Below are 27625 nucleotides of genomic sequence, written 5' to 3' on the forward strand. Positions count from 1 at the left end.
ACATTGATGGTTCAAAAGCCGAGGTGTAAAAACATGTTTCCAATCATCATGTAACTTTATAATACTGACGTTTCATGTCGAACCTGCATGTTACTCATTCCAGTGGTAGTGTTATGTAAATTAAGTGAACAGCTGAATACATGAATTTGACGAAAAGCTGAATATGAAAATTTGACAAAAACCGAAACCATACTTTATTTTCTTCACATTTTACGATGATTTTAACGTTACACCATCTTACCATTTTCGCCTGGTTTTCCTTAGTGATATTTGTGTAGTAATTCCAAGCTATTGTAACAGCTTCATTGTTAGCGTTTGCCGCTTCTGTATTGTAGTTTTCCAGAAATTTCCTCATATCAGTCACGTTCGTCACAAGAACACATTGGCATATTCTCATGATGGATAAGAAAAGCACCAATCGGAATTGACTCATTCTGAAAAAAAACCCCAGGATTTAACATATTTTTCAAAACTTGTTCGTCTTTATATTGGTATTTGCTGAGAATAGATATAGGAAGATGTGGTATGAGTGCCAATGAGAAGTCTTTAAAATAAATACTCGATACAGAGTTATTCCGCTCAATACTGAAAAAGAGAACTATTGTAATTATCATATACGTTAACATACATTATGAATAACTGTATATTTTTCTTTGATTCTTGTCCGATTTATATATACTTTTCCAGAACTGTTGATTTCCTTTATATCTATTGTGAGCTGTGCTTGATGTCACTTTTTCATTAGGAAGTAAGATTTTCTTGTTTTTCTCTGATTTTGAAAAGGTGTCACATATAAAATATCTCTTTTTGTTTGCAAATCATTGAAAGTGAAAAAAATAAAGTCTTCCTACATATCATCTAAAAAAAACATAAGAGCAAAAAGATTCAATCATTCGTATCTCATGTGATCCGATATTTCCACCCTCGCGACAATTTGAAATATTTGAAGAAAAAAAACTCGAGATGAGAAGTATTGTACCACACTCGATGTAGGTGTTATAATTATTGTTAATTTAAAAGTGTTTTTGCGTATAAAATATTACCGAATAATGGATCAAAACAACTTCCAAACATATGTATTTTTCTAAGCGTTTATGTTAATCCTTCAACAGTTTTGTATTAAATTGAAGGCTATAAGTAGCCTTTATATCTCACCTGGAAATAAACAAATGCCAATAATTGGCGCTCTCCAACCGTATTAAACCTATCCCTTCTCTTCACGTTTGGAACAACACGTTTTTCAGATATTTTTCAAATGAAATTTAAATCATGAAGGTATTATTTAACTAAGTTGTGTAACAATTAGTCATTTGAATCATGTTTCCTTTCTATGGGGTCAAATTTTCTATTTAAAGTACCATAAGAATCTGACTTTTCTTATTCCAACCGACTGTCTTTAAAGATTAATTCAACTGATTGTAAAGCTTTAATATCATTTTTTCTAAATCTACGGAGAAAGTTACTTTTGGTATGATAAATTTAGATATTGCCCATTTATTGCCAAAAAAGTGCTCTTCCAACTTGGATGAAAATAGCACATTGAGGTCAAATGATAGTAAAAATGTGTTTTCATCAGGAAGCACGCCACTAATTACTGGTGTCAATGCGTTCTTTGTTAATTTTTTAATTTCAAACATCCATAGCTCAAATTAAGTGAAAGCAATTGAATATTAAAGCACTACATTAAATTGTCTTGAGATGAAAAATCAACATACGTTTAATTGCATATAAGATCTTACAGAATCCCAGAACATAGGAAGTACCAAAAACAGGTACTTCAGATTGCAGAAACCGACAAACTATACCATCTGTTTTAAATTTTATGCAATTGTTTTATTATTCAAATTTATCAGACAACAAGTGTTTGAAAATGGTCACCAGTAATTTAGCTTTCATTTGATACCAAAAACAACCAAAATATTATTCATATTTTGTAAGTTAAGCCTACGCGTAGGACATGTTTTGTTTAAGATATGTTCTACTTTCTACTACATTTTATATTCTCTCTGACCATGCCCGAATTAGTGGTGTTACGCCACCACCACTTTAATTGACCAAACACAAGTTACACAACATTGTCTCATATTTTATGTATGCCTCCAATTAAGAACTTCAATACACCTTTCATCTTTGTAAACTGATAAATTCCTTCAAAAACGAAAAGTGAGACGTAGTTTTGTAGAAGAATCTCTTTAATCATATATATCTAAGCAAAGTAAAATAAACGGTAACCATAAAGTTTCTATTTTCAATTTTATCTCCTCAAAAGTGAATTCCCACCTTTGAACCCCCTTTAAATGCAATATAAATATAAAGATGTCAATATGAACCCCCGGAGAAGTGTTCTGACACTTTCATATTATGAATAAAAGACAACAGTTTGGGTCTTTTATACACTTAGATTATACATTTTGCATTCCTTAACAACTCTTGTGTGGGCGTTTAGCGGGAGTTCGACGTCACAGATTTTAACAATATGTATAATGTAGTTACCAAATATAGACAAAGCTCCGCCTTTATCCAGGCAGTAGAAGATAAGAGAACAAAAGTAGTGACCAGCTGCATATAATTTTTAATATCATTCTCACAGTGAAAAAAAAAAAATTCTCATTCATATAAAAAAGACATATTTTGTGAAAGAAACTTAAAAATATTCAAAGAAAGATATTTCTATTTAAGGACAAATCAAGACAATCTCCTTCTGAAAATAGACTCTCTCACATGATTTAATTGAAAAATATCACATAAACATAAAAAGTACTAGTATTAAAATGCCTAAAGTTCATCACAGAAGACACCCCCATTACTTAATAGTAAAAGACCAAAGTGAAAAATGCTTACAGGTTTCTGTTTACCTCCATGTTTATAGCATGGAATTATACTATTGACAATATAAAACTTCCTTATTTATATGAATTACTTTTGATTGAGGTGATTTTAGATGCATTTTGTGGTGGTTGGTTGGTCTACTTTAAACAAACTGATGGAACATAAAAGAAGGGAAACAAAGCTGCAACCAAAAAGAAAACGTGTTCAAAGTAAAACTGAATGTGGTGCGTTTGATTCCTTCGCCATGTTCACTATGCCAATTCAATTACAAACTCGAACGTAATCAATGCATCACTGGTAAATTATTAAGTCAGGGATTTCGTTACCATAAATTACTTAAAACTTTTACTAAATTCTTTCATAGATACAAAGATTTGATTAGTAAATTTGTCTGTACTTGTAGAAAACTTATTAAAAATGGTATTTCACATCCTAAATTTTATGGTAATATTGTACTTAAAGCGCGTAAATCATTATGTGATTCGTGTAAACTCATCGAACCTTTAAACAAACTTATTAGTAAGGGTTATCGTACCAATGTTGTAATTAGATCTCTGAATATAGTTTACATTGGCACTAATATCGATTTTGTCATTAGCAAATTAAAACATAACTACATATGTATTTTCTTTTCAAACGGGATGTAAAGAGACACACACACGTTCATTTTTATCTATAAAGAAGTCACTCCTAACTATCCTACTACCTGTCGATACATTTATTTTTGGCATTGCACAAGTCATGTTTTCTTTGACTGTTCATGACGTTAAAATACTAAATCCCTGGGATGTATTTTAGTTGATTTTAGTCTCTGATGCATGACATATTCAACTAAGAAAGACATCACGTGACTTTAGTGACGTAGCAAAGTCGCCATTTTGTTTCATTTTGTCCCATATAAATTGCATAGGTGCTTCAATGAAGTTCAATTTTCTCATTAATCTGACCCGTTTTCTCACTTTTGCAACTATCTCCCTGGTGTTCGAACACAATTTTATCTAAAAATGTTGGTTCTGACAGTTTAATTTTTGATTAAATTACGTCCCTGGAGATTCGTAAAAATCGTACTTTTTCTCGTCATTTCCCCGTTGACTCAACGTTAAATCTAGCGACCCCATGTCTACTTGTTCATCAAATTCACAAATTCCGTAAATAAAAGTAATACTTTGCAACTCGATTGAGAATATTAAAACATATATCTGGCGAAATATTCTACTTAAAACAGTTTAATTTTAGGGCAAATTACGTCCCACATCGATTTAAAGAGTGACTTTTCGGGATTTTCCAAAATGGCGGATGTGTTTGGAAGTGTCGCATGTATTTTTAATCATCGTGTATTTTTCATGCAGAATCTGTGTTCTTTCTGTTTTTTTTTCTTTGTTGATATTTTGATATGTTTGATTCAAAATTTCTTGATAAAAATACATTATTTCAAGTGTGAAGTGAAAAAAATAGCAGGAACATATATTTTGACAGATGTTCTGTTCCTTAGATATACTTTTCCCAGAAAATAGTTAACACGGAAATTTATAATAAAATTATTTCTCTTTTTTTTTAATGTTTTTCCCCATTTTTCTGTATAATATATCTTTATTTCGAAAAAATATGTATTCTTTTTAGAAAGAAAATGGTTTCGTTTCGAGAGAAAAAAATAATGCCCAACAATAGATAAATGCTCTGTACCTTTTAAAGTTAATGTCCCTTGACGAGGTGAACTCGGCTGGGATCTAGGTTATAATGTTACATAACAACAAATTGTCAGGTAATGTAAAGGAATCGTGTCAAACCAAGAGCCACCAGGTGACATTAATATCCTGTGTAAACTTGTATTTCCAGAGTTTAGATTTTGTGATATACAAAAGTTTTCTGAAATGTACAAATACATAGTTTCTTTTCTTTCCCGTGTTCACAACCGAATAAATATATATTAGAAAGAACTTTAAGAAAGTTTGAATACTATGAAATGCTCTCCAATAAGTTGTTTTTGGTTAAAAAATTAATCAAATATTAATGTTCACGATAATTCTTTTAAAGAAATACTCTAATTCAAATTTTATACTTGATAGATAATTTTATTTCATAGAAAATAAAACGAGACTTAATTGTATATGATTTTTGTCATTTATTTTTTTAATTCAATATTATAAAAAAAAAAAAAAGACATTAATAAACTTGATATAGAAATTTTAACAGTGTACAAAAATATGTTATTGCATACATTTCAATATTGTATACCCGCCAATATTTATCGACAGAGTTATCGGTCCTGAATGTGACTGATATAATTGGGTATGATTTTTTATTATTAATTGTTTTGGCTTTTAACTAGCTGTCAGTAACTGCGAGTACTCTCAAATCGTACTTTCTTTTTAATTTGACCTGTTGATACTATTTGTAATGCTTTTTTGTTATTTAATGTTAACATGGATCTTGTCTATATACCAGCTTTGATTATTTGGTATTACTACAAATTTTCACTTCTTCGTACTATGAACATCAAAATTATTTCATTTTTCCTTAGATGCTGTTCTTGGACCTGTACAGGAAGTTTTATCTAGCACTAATTGTATAGTTTCATTGTTGATATTCACCCCATATGTACCAAGTGTTAGATTAGTTTTATTGATATTAAAGAAATTTCTTGGTATTCCTAAACGGAAGATTTTATACACACAGAAGAAGAAGAAGTATACTTAACAACAAAATTATTTGCATTTACCTGTGTATAATATGACGCAGGTTTCTTCAAAAGTGATGATTTTCTAAAAATTGTTTGACATTTCACAGTCATAGAATACTTTAACTTTGTTTAACCTGTTTATTTGCTTTTGACTTTAATTATTTATCCCTTGTAATTTTTTTATTAACTGTGTATTTGCATTCAGGTGTCACAGGTCAAATTTATTCGTTCATTGTGTGTTAATTTACGTTTTTTGATTGAGTTAAGCCTTTCAATTGATATTTAATAGTGTGTTTTTCTATGTTGTGATGTTATACTATTGTTTCAGAAAAGGGAGAAGGTTTGGTACCATTAAAACGTTTAATCCCGCTGCAAATGTTTGCACCTGTCCTAAGTCAGGAATCTGATTACAGTAGTTGTCGTCTGTTTATGTAGTTCATACGTGTTTCTCGTTTTTCGTTTTTATATAGATTAGACCGTTGGTTTTTCCGTTTGAATGGTTTTACACTAGTAATTTTTTGGGGCCCTTTATAGCTTGCTGTTCGTTGTGAGCCAATGCTCCGTGTTGAAGGCCGTACCTTGACCTATAATGGTTTACTTTTATATATTGTAACTTGGATGGAGAGTTGTCTCATTGGCACTCATACCACAGCTTCCTATATCTATCATATGGTTGCTAATATGATGACAACGGACAATTTCACATCATCACAGGACACAAATCAATTTAGTATTATATCTTAACACTATATATATACTTTACAGCAAGAACGTATACCGAAATGACTTTGTACCCCTCCTTCTACATCGCTCAACAGACAACCACATTGGTGTCCAACCTGGTAAATGAAATTGATCATCCATCTTACATTGAAAATGAAATCGGTTGATGAAATAAAGTCATCAGTAATAAGCATTGACTCTAAATTGACAAAAATGGCCTTGTGAAACGAGTTGAAAAAATGATGTTTTTGGTGTCGAGGAGAGAAGGACGAAGACTGTATTGATAGAATTAAAACATATGTGCTACATCTTTGAAAATTCCAGAACCAATCGAAATAGCATCTACTTTTAGAATGTGTAATATATCTTAAATCGAAATCTGCGTAATCCGCGCCCCATAGTTGCAATTTTTTTAAAACGACAGCAAAGAGACACTGTGCATCAAAACTCGCCAAAATTAAAAGTCTACAATTTCTATTTCTGAACACTTTCTAAAGTCAATCCTTAAAAAACGCAAACTGTTATTTCCCGTGTTTAAAAATGCAAAAAAAGGCAGGTAAAAGGCTATCGCTTATTAAAGATACACTGTGTATTGACTGTTGTTATATCAAATGAACTATTCAAAATTGCACGTCATGATCAGTCAGTTGATAGAAGGTCGGATACATTGTCAGGTTCAGGGTTTTCAGTGGCTGCAAAAACACCGAGGATGTCAAGTACAACTATAAAACCTAGTAGATCTGCAGTGAGTGATGGCTTGTCTAATGGGTCCCACTTTGAAGTGTCAGAAGATGTACACACGGGCGCAGATGTTGACACATCTAGAAGCATCTCCCTTATTAACTTTTTGTATTGGAACATTAATCGGAGTTTGCATGATAAACTTAATGAACCATTTCTTTTTCATCTTGCATTAAAACATATGATATTGTTATTTTGTCGGGGTGTTGGATTGATAAATCATTTAATGAAATTTTAGAAGAGCATATTTGTAAGAAAGTCCCATTACTTAAAAGAAAATATAAACAAGGTGATGGACTGTATTTGTTAATAAAAAATAAACTGTTTTGCAAAGTATGTTGAAGTAGTTGACATTCAGAACGATACAACAATATGGCTTATATAATTCATCACCTCATTGCTTACATCCTATTATTCTGTGTATTCATGATAGGTTTAATGTCTTAAGTTCAAATAAAGTGACAGTGACATTATGCGACAACAATAATGTTCCCCGTTGCTTGTACTGAAAAAATCATCATACCTTTAACTGCGTTTAGGTGTCACATAACCACCTCACATTTCTAACATATGTAAAAGAAACTGTACGCTTTTGGTATTTTTGTTTACTTAAAGTAGCAAACAATAAAATAACGAAAATACCGAACTCCAAGGAAAATTCAAAACGGAAGGTCCTTTATCAAATGGCAAATTCAAAAGCTCAATCAAATCAAACGAATGGAAAACAACTGTCATATTCCTGACTTGGTACAGGCATTTCCTGATGTACAAAATAGTAAATGAATTTACATGAAACTTGCTGAATGAGAAAGGCATTTTTGACTATATTGAGCCCATATATGGGTCAATATCCCTAATGCGCCTCAGAGTGAGGAACTCAACTATAAATAGAAATAAAATACCTGCATGCAATCAAATTGGACATGATGCTATTTTTAATAATTGACTGAGCTTAACCATTTAGGCTTTTTTGAAGAAAGAGCAGACGACTGTACAATAAAGATGTAAAAACTTTGGAGTTATTAAAGGTCCGTACAGAACTGAATTTCCAGAGAATTTAACTGTGTGAAAATAAGGACTTTTCACTTGCTGAAGCGGCATCACGAGGGGCCTTTCGGGGTTGCCCAATTTGTGAAAAATTTAATCTCACTTCGTACCCCGAAAATTTAACCATATGTGTGAAAATGTCTCAGCTTCGAAACGAGCCATCGTACATATCCAAGTTAACGATATGGACAGAGGAATGGAAGAAGAGGCTACCATTGTCGCCTATGGGAAATGAATTACGCATCTTGACCCATATATACGTGTAAATAGTTGTATTGCAATTTAAGGGTAGATGTGGTACATAGTATGCGTATTAAGATTCTATATTTGCTCAATTAATGGAAAATACCTGATCACAGAAGGAAGAAAGAAAGGAATATCAATGACAGTTGACTTCAATTAAAGTAATGGTAAAAGCTGAAGGTCTTCAAGGTAAAGTAGTAGGACAGAGAAGTTAAAACATAACCTTGTCTGATCCAAAATGAACGCAATAAATGTATAACTGGTATATTATTAAGTCAGGGATTTTGTTACCAAACAGTAATTAAAACTCGTACTAAATTCTTCCATAGATACAAAGATTTGGTTAAGAAGTATGGCTGTTTTTGTAGAATTCTTATTAAAAATGGAGTATCATATCCTACATTTTACGGTGATATTGTTTATAAAGCCCGCAAGCTTAAGTTCATTTATCCTTTGAGTGAACTGTTTCTAAAGGCAGTCAATTTAACACCGTAGTGAAGTCTCCAAATATTGTTTTTATCGGTACTTTTTTTTTTATAAAACATAACTAATTATATATTGCTATAAACATGTATGTACAGTTATGAGTACTCATGATCCTACATCCTGTCGATACTGTTTACTTATATTTTGGCATAACACAAGGTCGTGCGTTTCTAAGGCTGTGTATGATGTCCTTACAGGTTGCACTGCTGTCAATATAGACAATACAATTTCCCACAGGAACTCCTTTTACGGCTAATATTTATGACAATTTTACTATGAAGTTTCGTAAAAATTCATATCCTGGAATGGAAAGTTCATATGCACTACTTTTTTTGTTAAGGTCAAAACATAGGGTTGTGAGACATATTTGCAACATTTATATGCCTTAACATCTAACAGTTTAAACTTATTTAAAAGTCTGTACTACCCCTCCTTTTACTTTGAGTTTTCCTGAGAATTCAATTTGTCCGCTATCCAACAGTATTTCTATGATATGAAACATGGAGATCATATCTGGCAACCAGTAGGTAAAAAAAAAAAATATCTATGAATAGTACATATCTCCCCAAAAAGTGTGGTTTGTGAATCAGCTGTATTTACATAGTGCAACCCATACAAACATTTATTTAAATAAAAAAAAAAATTAAAAACACTTTTTCTCACAACAATACTTATTTTATCAAATTCATAGTCTAAAGGAAATCACTGCATATACTCTAACTTTGTTTTACAGTACATTTAATACCCCACCTCTGTTTCAATTTTAAAGAATTTGAAAACCAGACTTTCATTATTATCAGCCTCCCCTTTGTGCATGTTTTCTGACATGTAATGCATGGAACCCATTTCAAAATACTATGAATATAAAGGTTTAAAAATTAATCATTCTAACATTCAAGATTATATAAAGTATTCAATTTTGCCACTGTCTCCAGTCCACATCTTCCTGTATGCCCATTTACCTTTAAAAATTAACAATTTCTGCCTACATTGGTCAATTTAGAAATCTTGTCATAATATTATCATCTCTAACCATATATCTAACATAATTTGGCTTATATATGAACTAGAAGTGTTTAAACAAAGTAATTTTTGCAAAAGTTGTATTTAGGCAGTTACCAGTTTGATATACAAATCTATCAGGATTTTCTTTTGTTCAATATCTTTTACGATTGTGAAGATGTAGTGATAACAACAAAACAGTGTTGGGGGGTATAACTCTTACAAAAAAAAAGTGTTCGGTTAATCAGTGTCAGTTTCAAAAGAGCATTAACTGTTCCATATCATACACCTAACATCTTAGCGACATCTACGAAACAAACAAACAGCGCAAGAATAAAATTTTGAGGATGAAAAAAAAAATAGAAAAAAAAAAAAAAATGTTTTCTTAACAATTGAAAGTCTTTCCATCATTAAATTTCTAAATGATTGACAAGAAGCCACTTCCGCTTTACTCAAAGGTACTCCTGCCGTCAAATCATATGTTGCTTTATACGGATTCCACAAACATATGGTTTCTTTATACTTTTGCATGAAATAAAGGAACAATTTGCTGGTTCCAGCTTAGAAAATATCACTTCCGGTCTCATATAATAGCTTTATTCACACTGATTCCAAAGATATATAGTTCCTCTGGTTTCTTCTTGGAATAAGGGAGATCATTTGATACTCCCGGTGTGAATAAGGCCACTTTCGGTCTCAAATGATAGGTTAATGTATGCCGAATAAAAAAAATAAATGCTTTCTAGAAATTTTCTATTAAAGAAGTTCAAAAATGGTTACTTCTGGTTTACTTAAGTTTCCTTCTGGTTGACATTTGTGTAACTTGATGTTTTGCAAAAGACTACATGGCTTTATCATGTACCATATTGAATTAAAAAAAAAAGAAGCGGAAGAAGAGAATTTGATAGATAAAAAAATAATAATTAAAAACCAATTGTTTTGAGATAAACTATAGGTCTTTCCATCCAAATCAAGTTATTGATAAGAAAATTGGGATGACAAATAGTAGCTCTTGTGTCAGAAGATAACTGATCTTGCACTGATTCCCAAAATACAAAGTTTGAGAACTGTTTATATGAACAAAGGGAGATAAAATCAACTTCAGGTTAAATCAAAGTCACTTCCGGTTTCATATAAACGCATAGTAACGCTGATTCCAAAAGTATATAGTTTCTATATACTTTGAACAAAAATTAAGGATATAATTTGCTACTTCCGGTTTTAACAATTTCTCATAGGTTTCATATGATACGTTACTTCACACTGATTCCAAAAATATATATTTGTTGGTACTTCTAAATGAAAAAATTGCTTCTTCCGGTAAGAAAATGTCCTTTTCGATCACACTTTTTCAAGGTCATTTATCTGCAACCTAATGTAGAAGACCCTAAGACTATATCATGTGCCTATATGAAATTTAAGAAAACATTAAATTAAGATTTGACTTTGAACTCAATTTCAAAAATTTCATAAAGTAAGGATTTCAAATCAAAAGACCCTTTGTCTCTTCTTAATGTGGTTAATGAGATATATCAGCATACAGCTAATTTTAAGCATGAGAGGGGACAAAACTGCCATGAAATGTCAACGTAATCAAATACAAATGTATATATGTTACGACATGTCACAACTAGCAATTTAGTCAAATATTTTGTTTAAATCCTAGACGATGTTTTGGAAGTAGCAAAATTAAGCAAAAGTCAAAATTTTGGTGGACCACAAACCAAAAAACCCAAGGTCTCTATCACTAACGGCTAGTTGCAAATACATATCACTTATTTCAAATAAAAGAGGGGAAATAACTTTCATATGGAGTCTCCTGATTGCTTCGGTCAAATTGTTTACGACATCCTGAGGATATAACGACCAATTTAGATACATACATTTGTCGGGGTTTTTTAACGGTTGCGAAGGAGTAGTGATAACAAGAAAGACAGTGTTTGGGGTGATAACTCTTACATAAAAGTGTTCTGTTAAATGTTGTCAGTTTCAAATGCGCATTAAATTTTCGATATCATATACAAAAGCTCTAAACAACTTCATGCAAAACAACCAAACAGCGCTAGAACAAAAAATGGCGGAAGAAAAATAAATAGTAATCAGAACAAAATCAAAAGGTCTTTCAACGGAAAAGTGGAAAGACTTTATAATCAGAATAAAATCAACAGGGGTTTCCATTGAAAATTGGAAAGACCTAATAAACAGAACAAAATCCAAAGGTATTTTCACGGAAAAGTGGAAAGACCTAATGATCAGAACAAAATCATAAGCGCATTCCACGAAAAAGTGGAAAGACCTGAAAAATAACCAGAACTTAATCAAAAGGTCTTTTCACGGAAAAGTGGAAAGACCTAATAAACATGAATAAAAGTACCATCAAATTTTACCAATATATACACTAACGCATAGATATGTTTCGCCTTCTTTACAAAATAGAAAACAAATCGACAAAATTTGTTCGTTTAATTTTGTTCCAAATCTCTCCCCAAGTTTTGTCAAAAGACGTAAAGAAACACAGAGTTCAGTCAACAGGACAGGTGACGAGCGAAAATATGGTACATGGTTATTGAATCTTTATGAAATTCGATATTATTTCAATGAATAACAACTTGAAAAAAAACTTGCTTACAATGCTGGTCCGTCTCCGTTTCCCATAGTCATTAGAAAACAAACGATAAAATACAAACAAAATGATATACTTACATTAAACACCAAAGAAATAATTTCAAAAAATTGGATATCTTCGATTTACACAACTATAAATATCTGACGAATCTCTTCAAAAGTCATAAATATTTTATACGGTTGTAATAAAAGTTAATCGAAAATGGTAACAATAGTGTTATAACCCCGCCCTACCCGTTATAAATGAAATTATGTGTGATACACAATGTGAACAAGGCGAAAAATATTTTATTTTATGTCGGTGTATAGTTTGAACATATGCAATGATAGCTTCTTTAAATCTTCGTTCTTCAAAATTGTATCTATTTAAAAAAATATTATAGATATCTTTGAAGTTTCATCAACACCCAATACAAACAACTTTGAAAAACAATACAGTCAACCAAAACCATGTTATATGAAAATAAGAAGATGTGGTATGATTGCCAATGAGACAACTCTCCACAAGACACACATAAATTAGCAACTATATATAGGTCACCTTACGGCCTTCAACAATGAGCAAAGGATATATATAGGCTGTAATAAAACTTAAGAATGAAGTATTGATTTTTAGATATCATCGGGTTCGAAACGTTCACCAGCAGTTGCATCGAGCAAAAGGTTGTAAAAACTCATCAAAGATACACAACTTAATATTTTTATGAACATGCATTTCGTCTACAAAAGACTAACCAGTGGGGCACAAATAAAAAAGATTAAAAGACAAATCAAACACGAAGTTGAAGAGCATTTAACGACAAACATTCCCAAAAAAAGTCCATCTTTGTCTGACTGTAAATCGTAATAAACCTTTTCCTGTTTGCTGTATGTTATCTTTCGGTAAGTATTGAAATGAGAAAAACAATGTTATAATATGTTTGTTTAAATGATAATTATAATCATATATAATGTGTATTTTCAAGAGTAAAACTTAAACTAACAGATAAAATCTGAGATAAGTTAGTTCGTTAAACTTGGTTACAGTTTGAGTATCCCTTTGGTATCTTCCGCCTCTCTTTCTCAGTTTAAATATCAATTCTATAGTGTTAATTTTGTTGATTGGTGTACAATTTAGCATGTGAAGAGGAAGGGCAACTCAATCCATTAATGTTCCATGATACTACTATGTGTTTATAACAGATTATGACCGCCATGTTTGTAAAATTTAGTCGCAAATTGCAGCTGATCATTTTAATTCTGGCGATTGATTAGTTTCTCGGTTAATGAATATCAATTTTATAGTGAAATCCTGTTGATTAATGTAAAATTTGTAATCATAGCATGTGAAAAGATACTCTATTCATTAATGTTCCATGAGATAACTATGTGCCCCACAAAACAATTTGGGGTGTCCCCCCTCCCACATTTTAACGCAATAGCTTATGCTCTGAGTTGTTGGGGAGGGTGGTTTATATTCTTTAACTGTTAAGGTCACATTTTTATATAATATGTATTTATTCAGAATTATAATTACTTCACTGACATGCAAGTATTTTAAAGCAAGAATTTTATATCATTTCATTACTCTGAGTCTCACATGAAAATGTTATAACTGAGGCAGGATAATTAAATGAAAAGACTAAATTTGACGTGCATCTTCCTTTTTTTAGAATGTGCAGACAAACATTTCTGTTCGGAAGAGGCTATTTTGAGACAAGCCAGGTACAAGCCCTTTATTTTATGTCTTTCTTAACCAAGATATATAGCTATCGATTGAACATTTAACAAATTGTCAGACTGCAATAAATATTTTTGACAGTATCTAAGTTTTTCCACTGCCAATGACAGTTTATAAAAAAAATTGTGATATAAACACTATCACGACTATTTTGGAAAAGTATATGCTGAGAATTTTTACTGTTGGTGATCAGAGACTTATACACATAGTGGAAATCAAGCAACTGTATAAATTCTGTGACATTTTCAGAAATAAAAATGCATTAAAATTAATTGCATGTTTTTTTAAAAATAATTTTCCTCTAAATAAAGTTAAATTTTCCCAGTGGAAATATCTCCTGTGTGCTGTGAGGGGTCCATAGACCTTCCTAATGAGGAAACAAAGAAATTTATAAATATTTACAAGCAAAGATTGGCTATTTTATTGTTAGCCATACATCACAATTACTTGTGTAGATCACTTATGTTGTCTTCAAGTTAGACACATTACATATTACAAAGGATTCCATCAAGAAAAAACATTTCACAGAGGAGTACGCCATGATCCGTACTTTTTGTTAGTTGGTTTTGCGTGTTTTGAGTCAAGCCTTTTCAACTGAATTTTATAGTTTTTCCGATGTTGTGCTGTTGAAACCTGTCCGAATTTGATAAAATTACATGAAGGTTTGACAAAGTTTCTGATGCCTGAAAAAATTTGTCCTATGACTGCATCTTAATGTAAACTGAGAGTTATCAATAAGATACTGAAAAAAAAAAAAAAAACGTTTTCAAAATTTTTATCTGGATACTGTCGTTTGATCATAACAAAGCTTTTTTCCAAGTTGTTTCATAAAATAAGAAGAAAGATTTACTTCTTACAGATGTCTAAAATAGCTTTAACCGCAGACTGAACCTAAATGTTGACGCCGTCAACGACGGAATGTGTGACCGCTATGTTTCACTTATGCAACGCAATGTCTCAGGTTCGGCTAAAATGATGAGATGTGGTATGATTGCTAAAGAGATATTGACCCCGCAACATTCTGTATGTGTCTGTCCCAAGCCAGGAGCCTGTAGTTCAATGACTGCCGTTGGTTTATGTCTTTCATATTTGTTGTTCGGAAATTGTTTTGTTATAAATTAGGTCACTCTATTTCTCGTTTGAATTTCACTTTTCAAGTTTGGGCCTTTTATAGCCGACTATACGGTATGGGGTTTTCTAATCTTTGAAGGCCCTACGATTATACCAAACAAGTGGTGCAAACGACATTTTCTTCGTGTATTACTAAGTTTCAATTTTAAAAAGAAATAAATCATTCGTCATCTTATTCTACACCAACTGGAAATATCCTATCTTAAATTTCTTTGTATTTGAATATATCTACCAAATCCAACTAAAAGTGGGTGTTCACTTGTTGTCAATAATTATATTCGATGTTCAATATAAGAATGTGAAAGATATAATTCAAATTCTAAAATTAATCAAATCCTACTTTACTTTTTATATGCTTTTTATGAAAATAATATGTGTTTGTGTGTGTGTGTGTGTGGGAAAGGGGGGGGATAAATAAATGAGAGTGACAAGCAAAAAAAAGCTTTTCTGGAGAGTCTAGAAGTAAGTTTCATGTATGCAATTTCATTTTTAAAGAAATGTCAAAATAGACCAGAGGTGTGTGGCAAAAATATAGTTTTGCCTCGCAACTTTTGCAAGAGAGTAGAGGGAAAATTGCCCCTTCGTATCCAGGCTCCTACGCCTAGTTTTTGTTTATCTTTTCTAGTGATTTATCCAGCTTTGTGACTAACAATTCCTTATTAAATTATAGACTTGCATGCATACAAGAACATTATTTTTTCTATCTAAAAAAATCACAATAAAAAAAATGCATATTGCAACAAATCTTTTATATCTGCATAATTTTATAAGCAAATAAAGAATGAGATCGATGTATATACAGGTTATGTATTAGTTATCAGAACTAGTAGGGGTTTTAAATCGGTGGTGCATGATATATTGTATATACTACAGGTATTCATTAAACAGCATGTTGTCATATCTGTATTGCTGTAACAATAATATACTCCTACCTCACCTGTTCCCTCGGCAAAACCTATATCAATGATGTACACAAAGTCAGATCATATGAAGTATTATTGCGTAATAACTATTTCTTTTCTTCAAAGCTTACAAGTAACATTTAAGATAGACTACAGTGGAATTATTTTGCAAAATACGAACAGTTAAAAATTACTTGGCATTTTAATTGATGAGTGTCTTTCATGGAATCAACAAATAAACAAAGTATGTACTGTAATTACAACAAGAATAGGTTTACTATAGTGTGTGATAACATTTTGTGAGGGAATTCGATGTTTGCTATACCACGGTTCATTTGAACGCACTTTGTGACAATACAACGAAACCAATTAGAATGAAATTTTTGGTAGAGTTTTAAGAAAGATTTTACTTTGTATCCATGTATTATTTGTGAAACAATAAATGTTTTAAAAGGGCGAATTTTCTGTATAAAATCAATAATTGTGTAGACTCTTTCTATTGCCTTAAATACGCAAATGAAAGATCCGAAAACTATACCAATACAGAACGATATGTTTTTGAAATTATAGCAAAATTTTTGTTTGACAAATTTTTATTCGTTATTGCAAAAAATGAACTAAAAATATCTGACATTTTCTCCCTACCCAGTTTACCCCTATTACCAGAAGTCCATTACTAGACGCTACTACTTATTATGATGTGGACCGGTTATTGTTATTGAATCTTACGCAATTTGATTGGATTAAGTTATTATTAGTTTACCTTCAAACTGTTTATTTTTTCATACAGATATATTGATTAAATCAGAACGTACATGAATGTGTACAGTAACTTAAATGTTCTTCATCTGGACACTGGACGAGTCCATATTATTTTTTATCAATGAAACTAAAGGTATGAAAGGTAAGAATTGTCACTTCTTCTATTTTCACAAAATTTTCCACATAAAGAGTAGATAAATTATTTTTTGATATCCTATTCCAGAGAAAAAAGAGAAAGTTTACATATCAGACGTTTTATTCCATTAAACAAGTCATTTTTCGAAGAGAAATGCCGAAATACATTTTACGCACGGCTATGCCAGGTAAAATCATTGTTTATCTTAACAAAAAAAAAACATTTTTCAGTCTCATTATAATATTATAATTACAATTAATATCAAACAAAAGTAGTCAGTAAATAAAGTCAAAATATGTCCGATCTGCCTATTTTTGGACATCAAAATCAATACGATCGGTTTTATGTCAATTTCGTCTACCTCACAAAATCTTGTTAGGCACTATAAATCGATTGAAGCATTACATTCAACAATAAGGTTTATGTTTGTTTTATAATGGATATGTACTTCCTCTCTTTGATTATAGCTATACAATATGGACAGAAACAAGTGATTCAAATATAGAAAAAAAAATGTTTAAATTACAAAAAAGGGTAGCCAGGATCATTCTTAATAAAGAATATGATACACCGTCAAAAACTTTATTCAAACAATCAAGACGGTCAACTTTTCACAAAGGACTATTAATGTATAAGAGTGTACATAGTATTACACTGGATTATCTGTGTCAATTATTCAAGAATAATCAAAATGTCAACGCAAATTATTATTTGTGTTCATCAGACAATAATTTTCTTTTTATACCACGTCCACGAACAAATTTTATGAGAAACACATTTTAATCTTCCGGTACTGTTCTTTGGAACAATGTTCCTGTATAAATAAAAAAGATAGAGCAGTTCAAACAAAGGAATCATAATTTCTTGTTGTTAGAACAAAATAGGTAATTATCAGATTTATAAACATCATGTAAAACCAATGAAATGATTATCACAGAAATTTGTCTACAGTCTAAAAATCTATATATTTGTCTTGCACACCATTAAGGAAATATGTTTCAGAGTGTCCCAGGGGAGATTAGTATTGTACAAACTGATGTTTCCCGCTTTAAATAAAGTATTTATTATTAGCAGTAGTCGTATGTTCAAAGTGAAATAGAACTATTTTTGTCAAGTAATTATTATAACGCCTAATTACAAACACCCCAAATTGGCCAAAAATGAGATTATATATAGTAAAAATTGACAAAATCAACCAGATTTCAACTACATTTAGGACTAGTAAACATAGAGGGCTTAGTTCGATAAACTACAATGTATGTGAAAGGACAAGTTTTAAAATTTGCATTTCATTGCAATTTTAATTTCATGATAGCAATGATGTTCTCGACAGTTTAAAGTGGTGTCTATGGTTGAAAATACTAGATTTCAAGTGTTAACAATTATTAACTACTTTTTAGGGTTTTCGACAAAAAATCCAACATTTTTGCAAAATTCTCAATTCAAATCAAATGTACTTTTAGTCATCGGAAAATTTCTTAACAGGGTCTGAATATTGTAAATGATTGTTATCATCAGATTGTTCATTTATATAGTGACCTATCAAGGTATACTGGAAGAAATCAATTTAACTTACATATCGTATTTAAAATTAAGGAATATAGCGATATTAAAAAACAGCCTTTTTTTCAGAAATGGACAAAAATCCAGAAATTTATTCAGAAAGGTACACAAAATAAAATCGCACAAGAATATTGTAAAAAAAATCAGACCTATTGATTTCAATATGGGTCAATTTCCCTAATGCGCCTCAATGTAAACAAAAAATCTATCTGCAGTAATATTGGAATTTTATCACTGATACGGAACTATTATATAAGTAATATATATTGATTTGAATGGCAGAGGACCATAGAATAAAGGTGATAAAACTTTAAAGTTATTAAATGTATGCAAAGACCTGAATTCTCAGCGAAAACTTAGTGTGGAAAAAGGGATTGTTTTACCTCGAGCAGCCACATCACAATGGTTTTTTTGGAGTATACCAAATTACAAATATTTAAATCACACACCGTACCCCGTATAAACCACATATGTAAAAATATCTCAGCTTAGAAACGAGCCATCATACATATCTAAGTTTAGGATATGGACGATAAGGAATTGAAGAAAAGGCTTCCCTTACCGCCTACCTGAAATTAATTGCGCATATTGACCCATATGCAGATATCCGTAATGTTATGTTCATTCATGCTAGTATTGTTGATACGATTTTTTTATTGTTTGATATTGAGAAATTGAAATATGGTATTTTATACTGCAAACATCCGCAATGAAATCTTATTGAAGCGAAATGTATTTATACTCACGACAGTTGACATGTATTTCTATTATATTAAGTTGTTTTATTGTCCCTCATAACTCTTTATAGAGTGTCTCTTTATGTTAACTTGTGTTTCACTATGCTGTATATTTCATGTAACAAGTAGTGAGACTTGCATACAGTATTTGTCTAGACTTGATATATCCAGGACAAAGTTTGCATATATTATCTGTACAGGAAATAGTGAAACACTCGCGCAATGCATTAGGATTTCTTCAAATTTAAAAACTTGTACTCGATTTCTTCCTGTTTGAGGTAATGTTGGGCCATGTTGCGTACAATATGTTGTCCAACTGTTCACTAACAACTAACTAGACCGCCAACGCTATTGTTCTCTATGGAGTTTATTAACTGGAACATTTAAATAAATTTCTTCTAAAAAATCGATCACACATTGGTTAATTTACCTGCAGAATAAAATTATGTTCTAAGTAGATGAAAATACATGTATCAACTTATAAAACTCGCTAAAATGGGCATTGATGGTTTCCCTTTTCGCTAAAATGAGTAAAAAATCCGGCGCTAAAACGTCCGATTTTTTTTTCGCCAAAATATTTGAAAATTCTAAATCTATCACAAACGTAGAATATACTTTTACATTTTGAAAAAAAATATGATGCAGAAGGCATTTAGACTTAGTTTACTTATTCAAGAATATGTCTTAGTATAAATAGGTTAAAAAGATGTTAAGATAGTGTGATAATCATTAATAATTAAAAATTCTAAAACCGTTTAATTTAGAAAGAACCTGAAATCTATTAGTTTTGGAAAAAATATGACACAGAAGGCATTTAGACTTAGTTTTCTTACCAAATAATATGTCTTCAAATATAAATAGGTTTAAAAGATGTTCAATCCTTTACATAGTGTAATAATAAAAAAATCTAAAGACTTTCAATTTAAAAAGAACCTGTAAACTATTATATAATTTAACATTTTTCAGGGAATTAACGTGATATATTTATGCAAATTTATAAAAAAAAATCAATCTAAAATTGAATATTATCATGATTATCAAATTTTTGTGGGTTTTAAGATTAATCACAAAATTAAGAATCGGTGATCATACATGTACATTACTTATTGATTCAATGGAATTGGCGGGTACAAAATAATTGGCAATTAAAGATTATACATCAGTTGTTAAATTTAAAGGGACGATGAATGTGATTTATTTCTGTACTGTGATTAAACTGAGAATATTTGTGAACAATTGTTTAGATGTTTTGATACTGTAGAAATAATTCTCATATAACTAAACAAAAGTTGATAACATTGAAAAATTGAAGGTCTTTCCACCTCACATGTTGATAATAACGAATAAAGGTTTTAAATGAAATTTTGCATAGATATGCCAAAAAATTTAATTACAAAAAAACAAACAGTGTCAGAAGATAATTAATCTTACACAGATTCCTAAAATTTATGATTTGTAGTTCTTCTCTTTGAAATAAGGGAGATGATCAGCTACTTCCGGTTTGAAAAAGTCTCTTCTTGTGTCAACTGAAAGTTTACTTTTCTCTTATTTCAAATATATATAATTTTTTATGTATGATGTACAAAATGCCACTTCCGGTGTCAAATTGTTTCATTGCCTTATTCGAAATATATATATTTTTTGTATGCTTTTGCTTGCAATAAGGGAGATAATTTAATACTTCCGTTTGACAAAATGTCACTTCCGGTTAATATGAAAGGTTGATTCACACGGATTCTGAAAATATATGGTTTCTGGTACTTTTTTTTACATGAAATATAAGTGCAAAACATGCGATTTACTTTTTCGACGTCATATGTCGTTAAGGCTAATGTTAAGTACCAGTGTGAAGTTATAGCAAAGGTCAAAATCTAGAACGTAAAATTAAACTTTTATCATGCATCTCATATCAAAAGACCCAAGGTCTATAATATGTATGTTGAAGAAATTATTCTATGAAAAAAGTCACCAGAGCATTTCGACCGAAATAGCATAGTGTCATGTCGTGACTTTATAGTTTCTAGGGAGTTGCGATAATGAGCAAAGTCAAAAATTTAAAAGAAGACCTTGACTTCAAATTCTTGCTTATTGACGAAGTACCTGATATCAAAAGCCTCCAGGTCAGTTTATGAGTTGCCCTAACATTATATACCCCTTATATCAAACAAAAAAGGGGAAATAATTTTCATTACATGTAGCCCAAACGCTTAGATCCATATTTAACAGATCATGCTGAGATAGAAACAAATATTTTGGAGAAAAAATGTAAGCGATAACTTTTATTATTTTTTGGAGAAGCGATAACACGAAAAAACATTACACTGGGAGGTAATTCCGATATGGAAAAAAATTTGGTCGAAAAGGTGAGTTTCAAAAGTGCAATTACTGTTTAATATCATATACCAAATATCTTATCGACATGATTCAAAACTAAACTAAAATTTAAGAAACAAAAGTGGTGGCAGAAATAAAAATCACAACAAAATCAAAAGGTCTTTTCATAGAAAGTTGGAAAGACGTTTTTTTAAAAGGATATGAAGATCTCAACACCAAGCAATAATAAAACATGAGTAACAGTTACATTCTCTTTAAAACAGTCATATAAGAAATGAGGAGAACAGATAATAATTCTAATTGATTGTTTATATATTTTGTTGTTTATATGTTATGTCTTATAATTTTTATGTTGTTTGAATTCTTACAATGCATTGAACCCTAATTTGGATTGTTTGGTATTACTAATTTACAGATAAAGATGTGGTATGATTGCCAATGAGACAACTATCCACCAGAGACCAAATGACGTAGAAGTATAAGTATGGGTCGCTGTACGGCCTTCAACAATGAATAATAACATTATATAGATATAAGAAGATGTGGTATGAGTGCCAATGAGACAACTCTCCATCCAAGTAAAAATTTATAAAAGTAAACCATTATAGGTCACAGTACGGTCTTCAACACGGAGTCTTGGCTCACACCGAACAGTAAGCTATAAAGGGCCCCAAAAAATTACTAGTGTAAAACCATTCAAACGGGAAAATGTATGTTTCATTTGAATCCCTAATTTTGATTGGCTGACCACCATTGCAAGGAACTCCGATATCATATTTTATTTCCGTATAAAATACAACAGCTATGACTGCACGTACTATCCTTGACAATGTTAAAACAATGCATAGAAAATACGAACAAAAAAGCTTGATATAACTCTTAATTTCATTGTTGTAGCATACCAATGTAATAATAATAATTGAATTCTTTTTATAATTATTTGTTCTTCATAAAAAATGTGCTTCGTTCAAGGCTATTACACCAGTATAAAAAGAAGCATTCAATTCCCATACTGCTCAGAAAGCTATAAAAAGCCCGGAAAGGAAAAATGTTAAACAATTCAAAAGAAAAAAACTAACGACATGATATATATACAAAACAAAAAACAAAAAACAAATATGGTATACAACAACAAACAACAACCACTGAATAACAGGCTTCTGGCTTGGGACAGGCACATAAAAGATGTGGCGGGGTTAAACATGTTAGCGGGCTCCCAGTTCTCTACATGTTTACAAGTACTTTTCAAGGAATACAAACAAGTTGTGACCAATATGGGCTTAAATATGTAGATTTTAGTACATTTCCTATTTTTTGGCTAACAACCCCTTAAAATCAAGACACATATTTTTATATATGAAACAAGACTGAACAATATAAGCAAGTCCATTTTTGTTCGTCTCCTCGAAGTCGAAAAAGCGAGACTTAGGCGTACTGTTTGTGGCGGCGACGGCGTCAACAATGTAATAGTTTTTGATAATGATAATTTATGCGGGAAATATTGAGTTAAATTTATGAAATTTAGTATAGGAGTGCAGTTTAATTAGCATTTGCATATCTTATTTCCATGCAGGTTATTTGGCCATACCCCCTCATTCATGGTCTATTGACTTTGAAACTTTTACTTAGTTTACATATATTAGTTTGTACTTTGGTCAGTTCAAGGAACCACTAGTGGTAGGTCAATGATATTCGTTGTGCAGATATAAAAGCATTGGTATTATATCTTATTTCCATAAAGGTTATTTGGCCTCTCCCACTCAAATTCCATAGAGCTTATTTGGCCCCTCCCACTCAAATTCCATAGAGCTTATTTGGCCTCTCCCACTCTAATGAATTTGAATGTTTTGCATAGTTAACATGTTAAAGTATGTGATTAGTACAGTTCAAGATGTACCACTAATGTTAAATCAAATTGAATTATATTTGTTTTATTAAACAATTTAAATTAAATTACGATTCATATATACATGAAATTGTCTGACTTGTTATTACATCATTATTATAAATATAAACTTATAAAGTTAACCTTGGTCAAGTGTTACAAGGTCGTTTATTTATAGATTGCAAAATACCCCTCAAAGTGATGAATAGGTTCCACCAATCACCAAAAATTACAATTGGTCTATTGATGTTTGTCGTCGCATTAACAACTAAAACGGCAAGTATCAAAGTATTATTAGTTTTTTTGAACATTATCTAATGTTTATTGTTTTCTAAGGTATTTGTTTTAAAAACTTCTATATTTATCTGATTGGGTTCCATTCAGTAATATACCCTCCGAAACTAGAAATAAAAGAAACAACAGACACGGCTTCTTCCGCCTCATTTTTAGACTTATACCTCGAATTTGACATCAGTGGTCATCTCAGTATCAGAATCTATGACAAACGAAATGATTTTAATTTTGAAAGTATAAATTCCCCCCACCTAAGAAGCAATATACCAACTTCCCCTGCATATGGGACGTATATTCCGGTATGCAAGAGCTTGCAGCGGCTACTCAGACTTTATAAAACGTCACCAGTGTCTGAGCAGAAAGTTGATGAGGTGTAATACCACCAAATCATAGTACGTCACATCCGGTTGCAGACGAAAAAGGGTCAAAATTTTGGGGTAATTTTCACACATTTGTACAAGAAATGTGATAATGAATGAGTAATTGAAGTATTCAAGCTGAATAAAATATCCATATTAAAGTTTACTGACTCCATGGAGGTTTCAATAAGTCCTTACGTAAAACTTAAATTTACGCCGCGCATCAGAGAGGGACATAAAAATCAAATTTTGTCAGTAGTACTGGACAGGATAAAACTTTACTCATGCCAAGTATTTCTTTATTTGAAACAAAAACAAATTCTACACAATTTTCTGAAAAGTGCATATTTAACAAAGACTAATAGGGGAAAAACAATGGTGGTATTACACCTATTATGGGAAAAAAATTACACTAGATTTATTTAACAAAAAAGTCTTCTTTATGGGAAGCTGCACATGCACCTTTGACCTTGTATATACTCTTATTTATTAAAATTTCATGCTATTTAAGTGAAATATTACAAAAATGAAATATTCTGAGTGGATTGAGACTGAACAACACCTTTTAAGAGAAAATCGCCTTGAAATATGACTCTACCATGAATATTAGTAGACAGAGCAAGCCATACTTAGTGTTTTGGGGAGCTTTTTCTGATTTTTTCTCCTTATTTCTTGTATTTTGTTATAATAGAAAACTTTTTCCAAAGTAATACTTTAATAAATATACAGTTATAAGTAAATGAAATTATTTTTGAAGCAGTAACAACAAATTATTTACTTACAGGGAAGCTTTTTATGTCCCTCTCTGATGCGCGGCGTAAATTTAAGTTTTACGTAAGGACTTATTGAAACCTCCATGGAGTCAGTAAACTTTAATATGGATATTTTATTCAGCTTGAATACTTCAATTACTCATTCATTATCACATTTCTTGTACAAATGTGTGAAAGTTACCCCAAAATTTTGATTTATTGGCCTGAAAAGTTGAAATTTTGAGGAAATTAGAGGTATAAATGGACCAAAAGGGACCTTATAATGAAGAAAAAGAGGTCCATTAGTGGTATTTATCATCATAGAGTCACCTTTAGTGTCATATTCAACTGTTTGTAGGCAGATGAGATAAATATTTGATCATTTATTGGTCCACACTATATTCTATCATGATGCGGCTTGATTTGAATTTTTCAAAGAAATTTTGCTCGAATCGCTGTAGATGTTGTCTTACATTATACTAGATTTTTCTCAGACTATTGAACTGATTATGGCAAAACTTGACAGTAATGCTTGAAATAATCAGTATTACAAAGGAAAAAAAATTACATTAGATTTATTCAACAAAAAAGTCTTCTTTAGGTGTAATACCACCAAATCATAGTACGTCACATCCGGTTGCAGACAAAAAGGGTAGGAAAAAAATATTCCCTTGAATTTGACAGTTGTAGGAAATTATCCTACATTTCATTGCAGTAAAAAATTTCTGAGTCATAAACATATATCTTGGGTGTTTCAAAGCACCATTCTTTTTTTATTTGGTGTTTCTATAGAATATTTGTGAAACCTGAGGTTACATGGTTACTAAAGCTTGTACACAGGAAAAAAAGGGGTGAAAATTTGATTGGCTAACTTCAAGTGATGGTTATTTTCTTATATGCAGTGAAATGTTATGTCAAATTTTGTCTGTTGTTCTGGACTGGATAAAACTTTACTCATGCCAAGTATTTCTTTATTTGAAGCAAAAACAAATTCTACACAATTTTCTGAAAAGTGCAAATTTAACAAAGACTAATAGGGGGAAAACAATGGTGGTATTACACCATGAACCAGGGTTATGTCAAAGAACGTCTCGTCCTTTTTCTAAAAAAATCATCGGAAGATACCATGCAAGGCCTTGTTGATAAATAATCCGTATCAACTTCACAAATAATACATGATGGTCTTGAAGCATATATTCTAGGTACTGACGTTGTTTATCATCTAAATCACGTGTTACAGTGTTCTTTTTATTACATCGCGATGACCGTGAGGGCATTCCGATGTATTGCTATCGACTAGATTTCCATTACGTAACTTTCGTTTTGGGTTTGTAACCGATCTATAAACATGATAAATAAGCGGATATTAACGAGTGCAAAATAATATTCTTTATCGTTTGTTATAAATACATCTCTTCAATGAATACTGATAACAATATTTTTGTTTAGAACATAAATTAATAATATGAAAATGTTTTGTCGTTAGATATATATATATATATATAAGTAAAAAATCATTGATATGGTAAAGCATGCGGAAGAATATCTCAAGAACATTTTGCGACAATCCCGGCAAGGACAGGTAACTCTGCATGGAAGATTGTTTTTGCGGGAAAATATGAATGCCTACTCATATCCAATCTTTTAGAAAAATCGAATTTTTACAGATGAGTGTCCATCATGCACTTGCACTGCACTCTTATTAGAATAGTAGAATAGAATGGTATACAAATGGATGAAAATTATATATACATGTAACTGTTATATTAATATAATATATAACAACAAACCAGTGTATACTGATTTGTATCACTACAATATAATAGTTATTACGGTGAGGTTGAATTTCCTGTCATTTATTCATCATCCACGCACGAACTTGTCTCAGAAAAAAAAATCATTGTACATTAACCTCACTTTCAGGTATAGAGATGTGATTTTTTTCTGTGACAAGTGCTTTTGACAATCCACAAGAACTTGCGGTCATCCGATGGTCAGTACTTCAGTACTTTGATATGTCTTTGTATATATGTTAACCTTTACTGTTTAGTTCATTATTGGTATATTCTTTTGGCGTGGTTAGGTATTTATACATACCGCCATTGTGTTATTGTGCTATGCACGGTCATTTTTGTTTTCTTGCCTTTCATTTTTGCTTATGTACCTTGTCTGTACAGTGTCTATATGCCATTTTGTTTTTCTTTGTTTAAATAGTAATTTGTTTTATAGTGATTAAGGTTATAACACAATGTTGACAAGTGTTACCCAATTTATGACAATTTTTACCTTTTATGTCTGTTTGTTTTGCTCACACATTGTGGTCAATATAATAGAATGCTATATGTCTGTTATACAAGTGAGAGGTTTAGCTAGCTATAAAACCAGGTTTAATCCATCATTTTCTACATAAGGAAATGCCTGTACCAAGTCAGGAATATGACAGTTGTTTTCCATTCGTTCGATGTGTTTGAGCTGTTGAATTTGCCATTTGATAAGGGACTTTCCGTTTTGAATTTTCCTTGGAGTTCGGTATTTTTGGTATTTTACTTTTTATAATATCTCCTATATTTCATAAATTCCGATCACCGCAAACGGAGGTAAAGAATATTAATTTTGCGCAGGCATACACAATTTTCCCCCGCCCAAATTTAATCTGTTACAGTGAGGCGAAAGA

The 27625-nt window shown here is 31.1% G+C and overlaps 1 protein-coding gene across 2 annotated transcripts in view; it reads right to left on the reverse strand.

Moving 5' to 3' along the window:
* LOC127727919 (angiotensin-converting enzyme-like) overlaps window positions 1–27625 on the reverse strand; it is a 141043-nt gene that overhangs the window by 89368 nt on the left and 24050 nt on the right. For both annotated transcript variants that reach the window (XM_052235071.1, XM_052235070.1), the window contains exon 2: window positions 242–434. In XM_052235071.1, the coding sequence (XP_052091031.1) occupies window positions 242–434 (193 nt within the window). The remainder of the gene's footprint in view (window positions 1–241; window positions 435–27625) is intronic.

Source organism: Mytilus californianus, unplaced genomic scaffold (assembly GCF_021869535.1).
Source record: "Mytilus californianus isolate M0D057914Y unplaced genomic scaffold, xbMytCali1.0.p SCAF_2, whole genome shotgun sequence".
Lineage (NCBI taxonomy): Eukaryota > Metazoa > Mollusca > Bivalvia > Mytilida > Mytilidae > Mytilus > Mytilus californianus.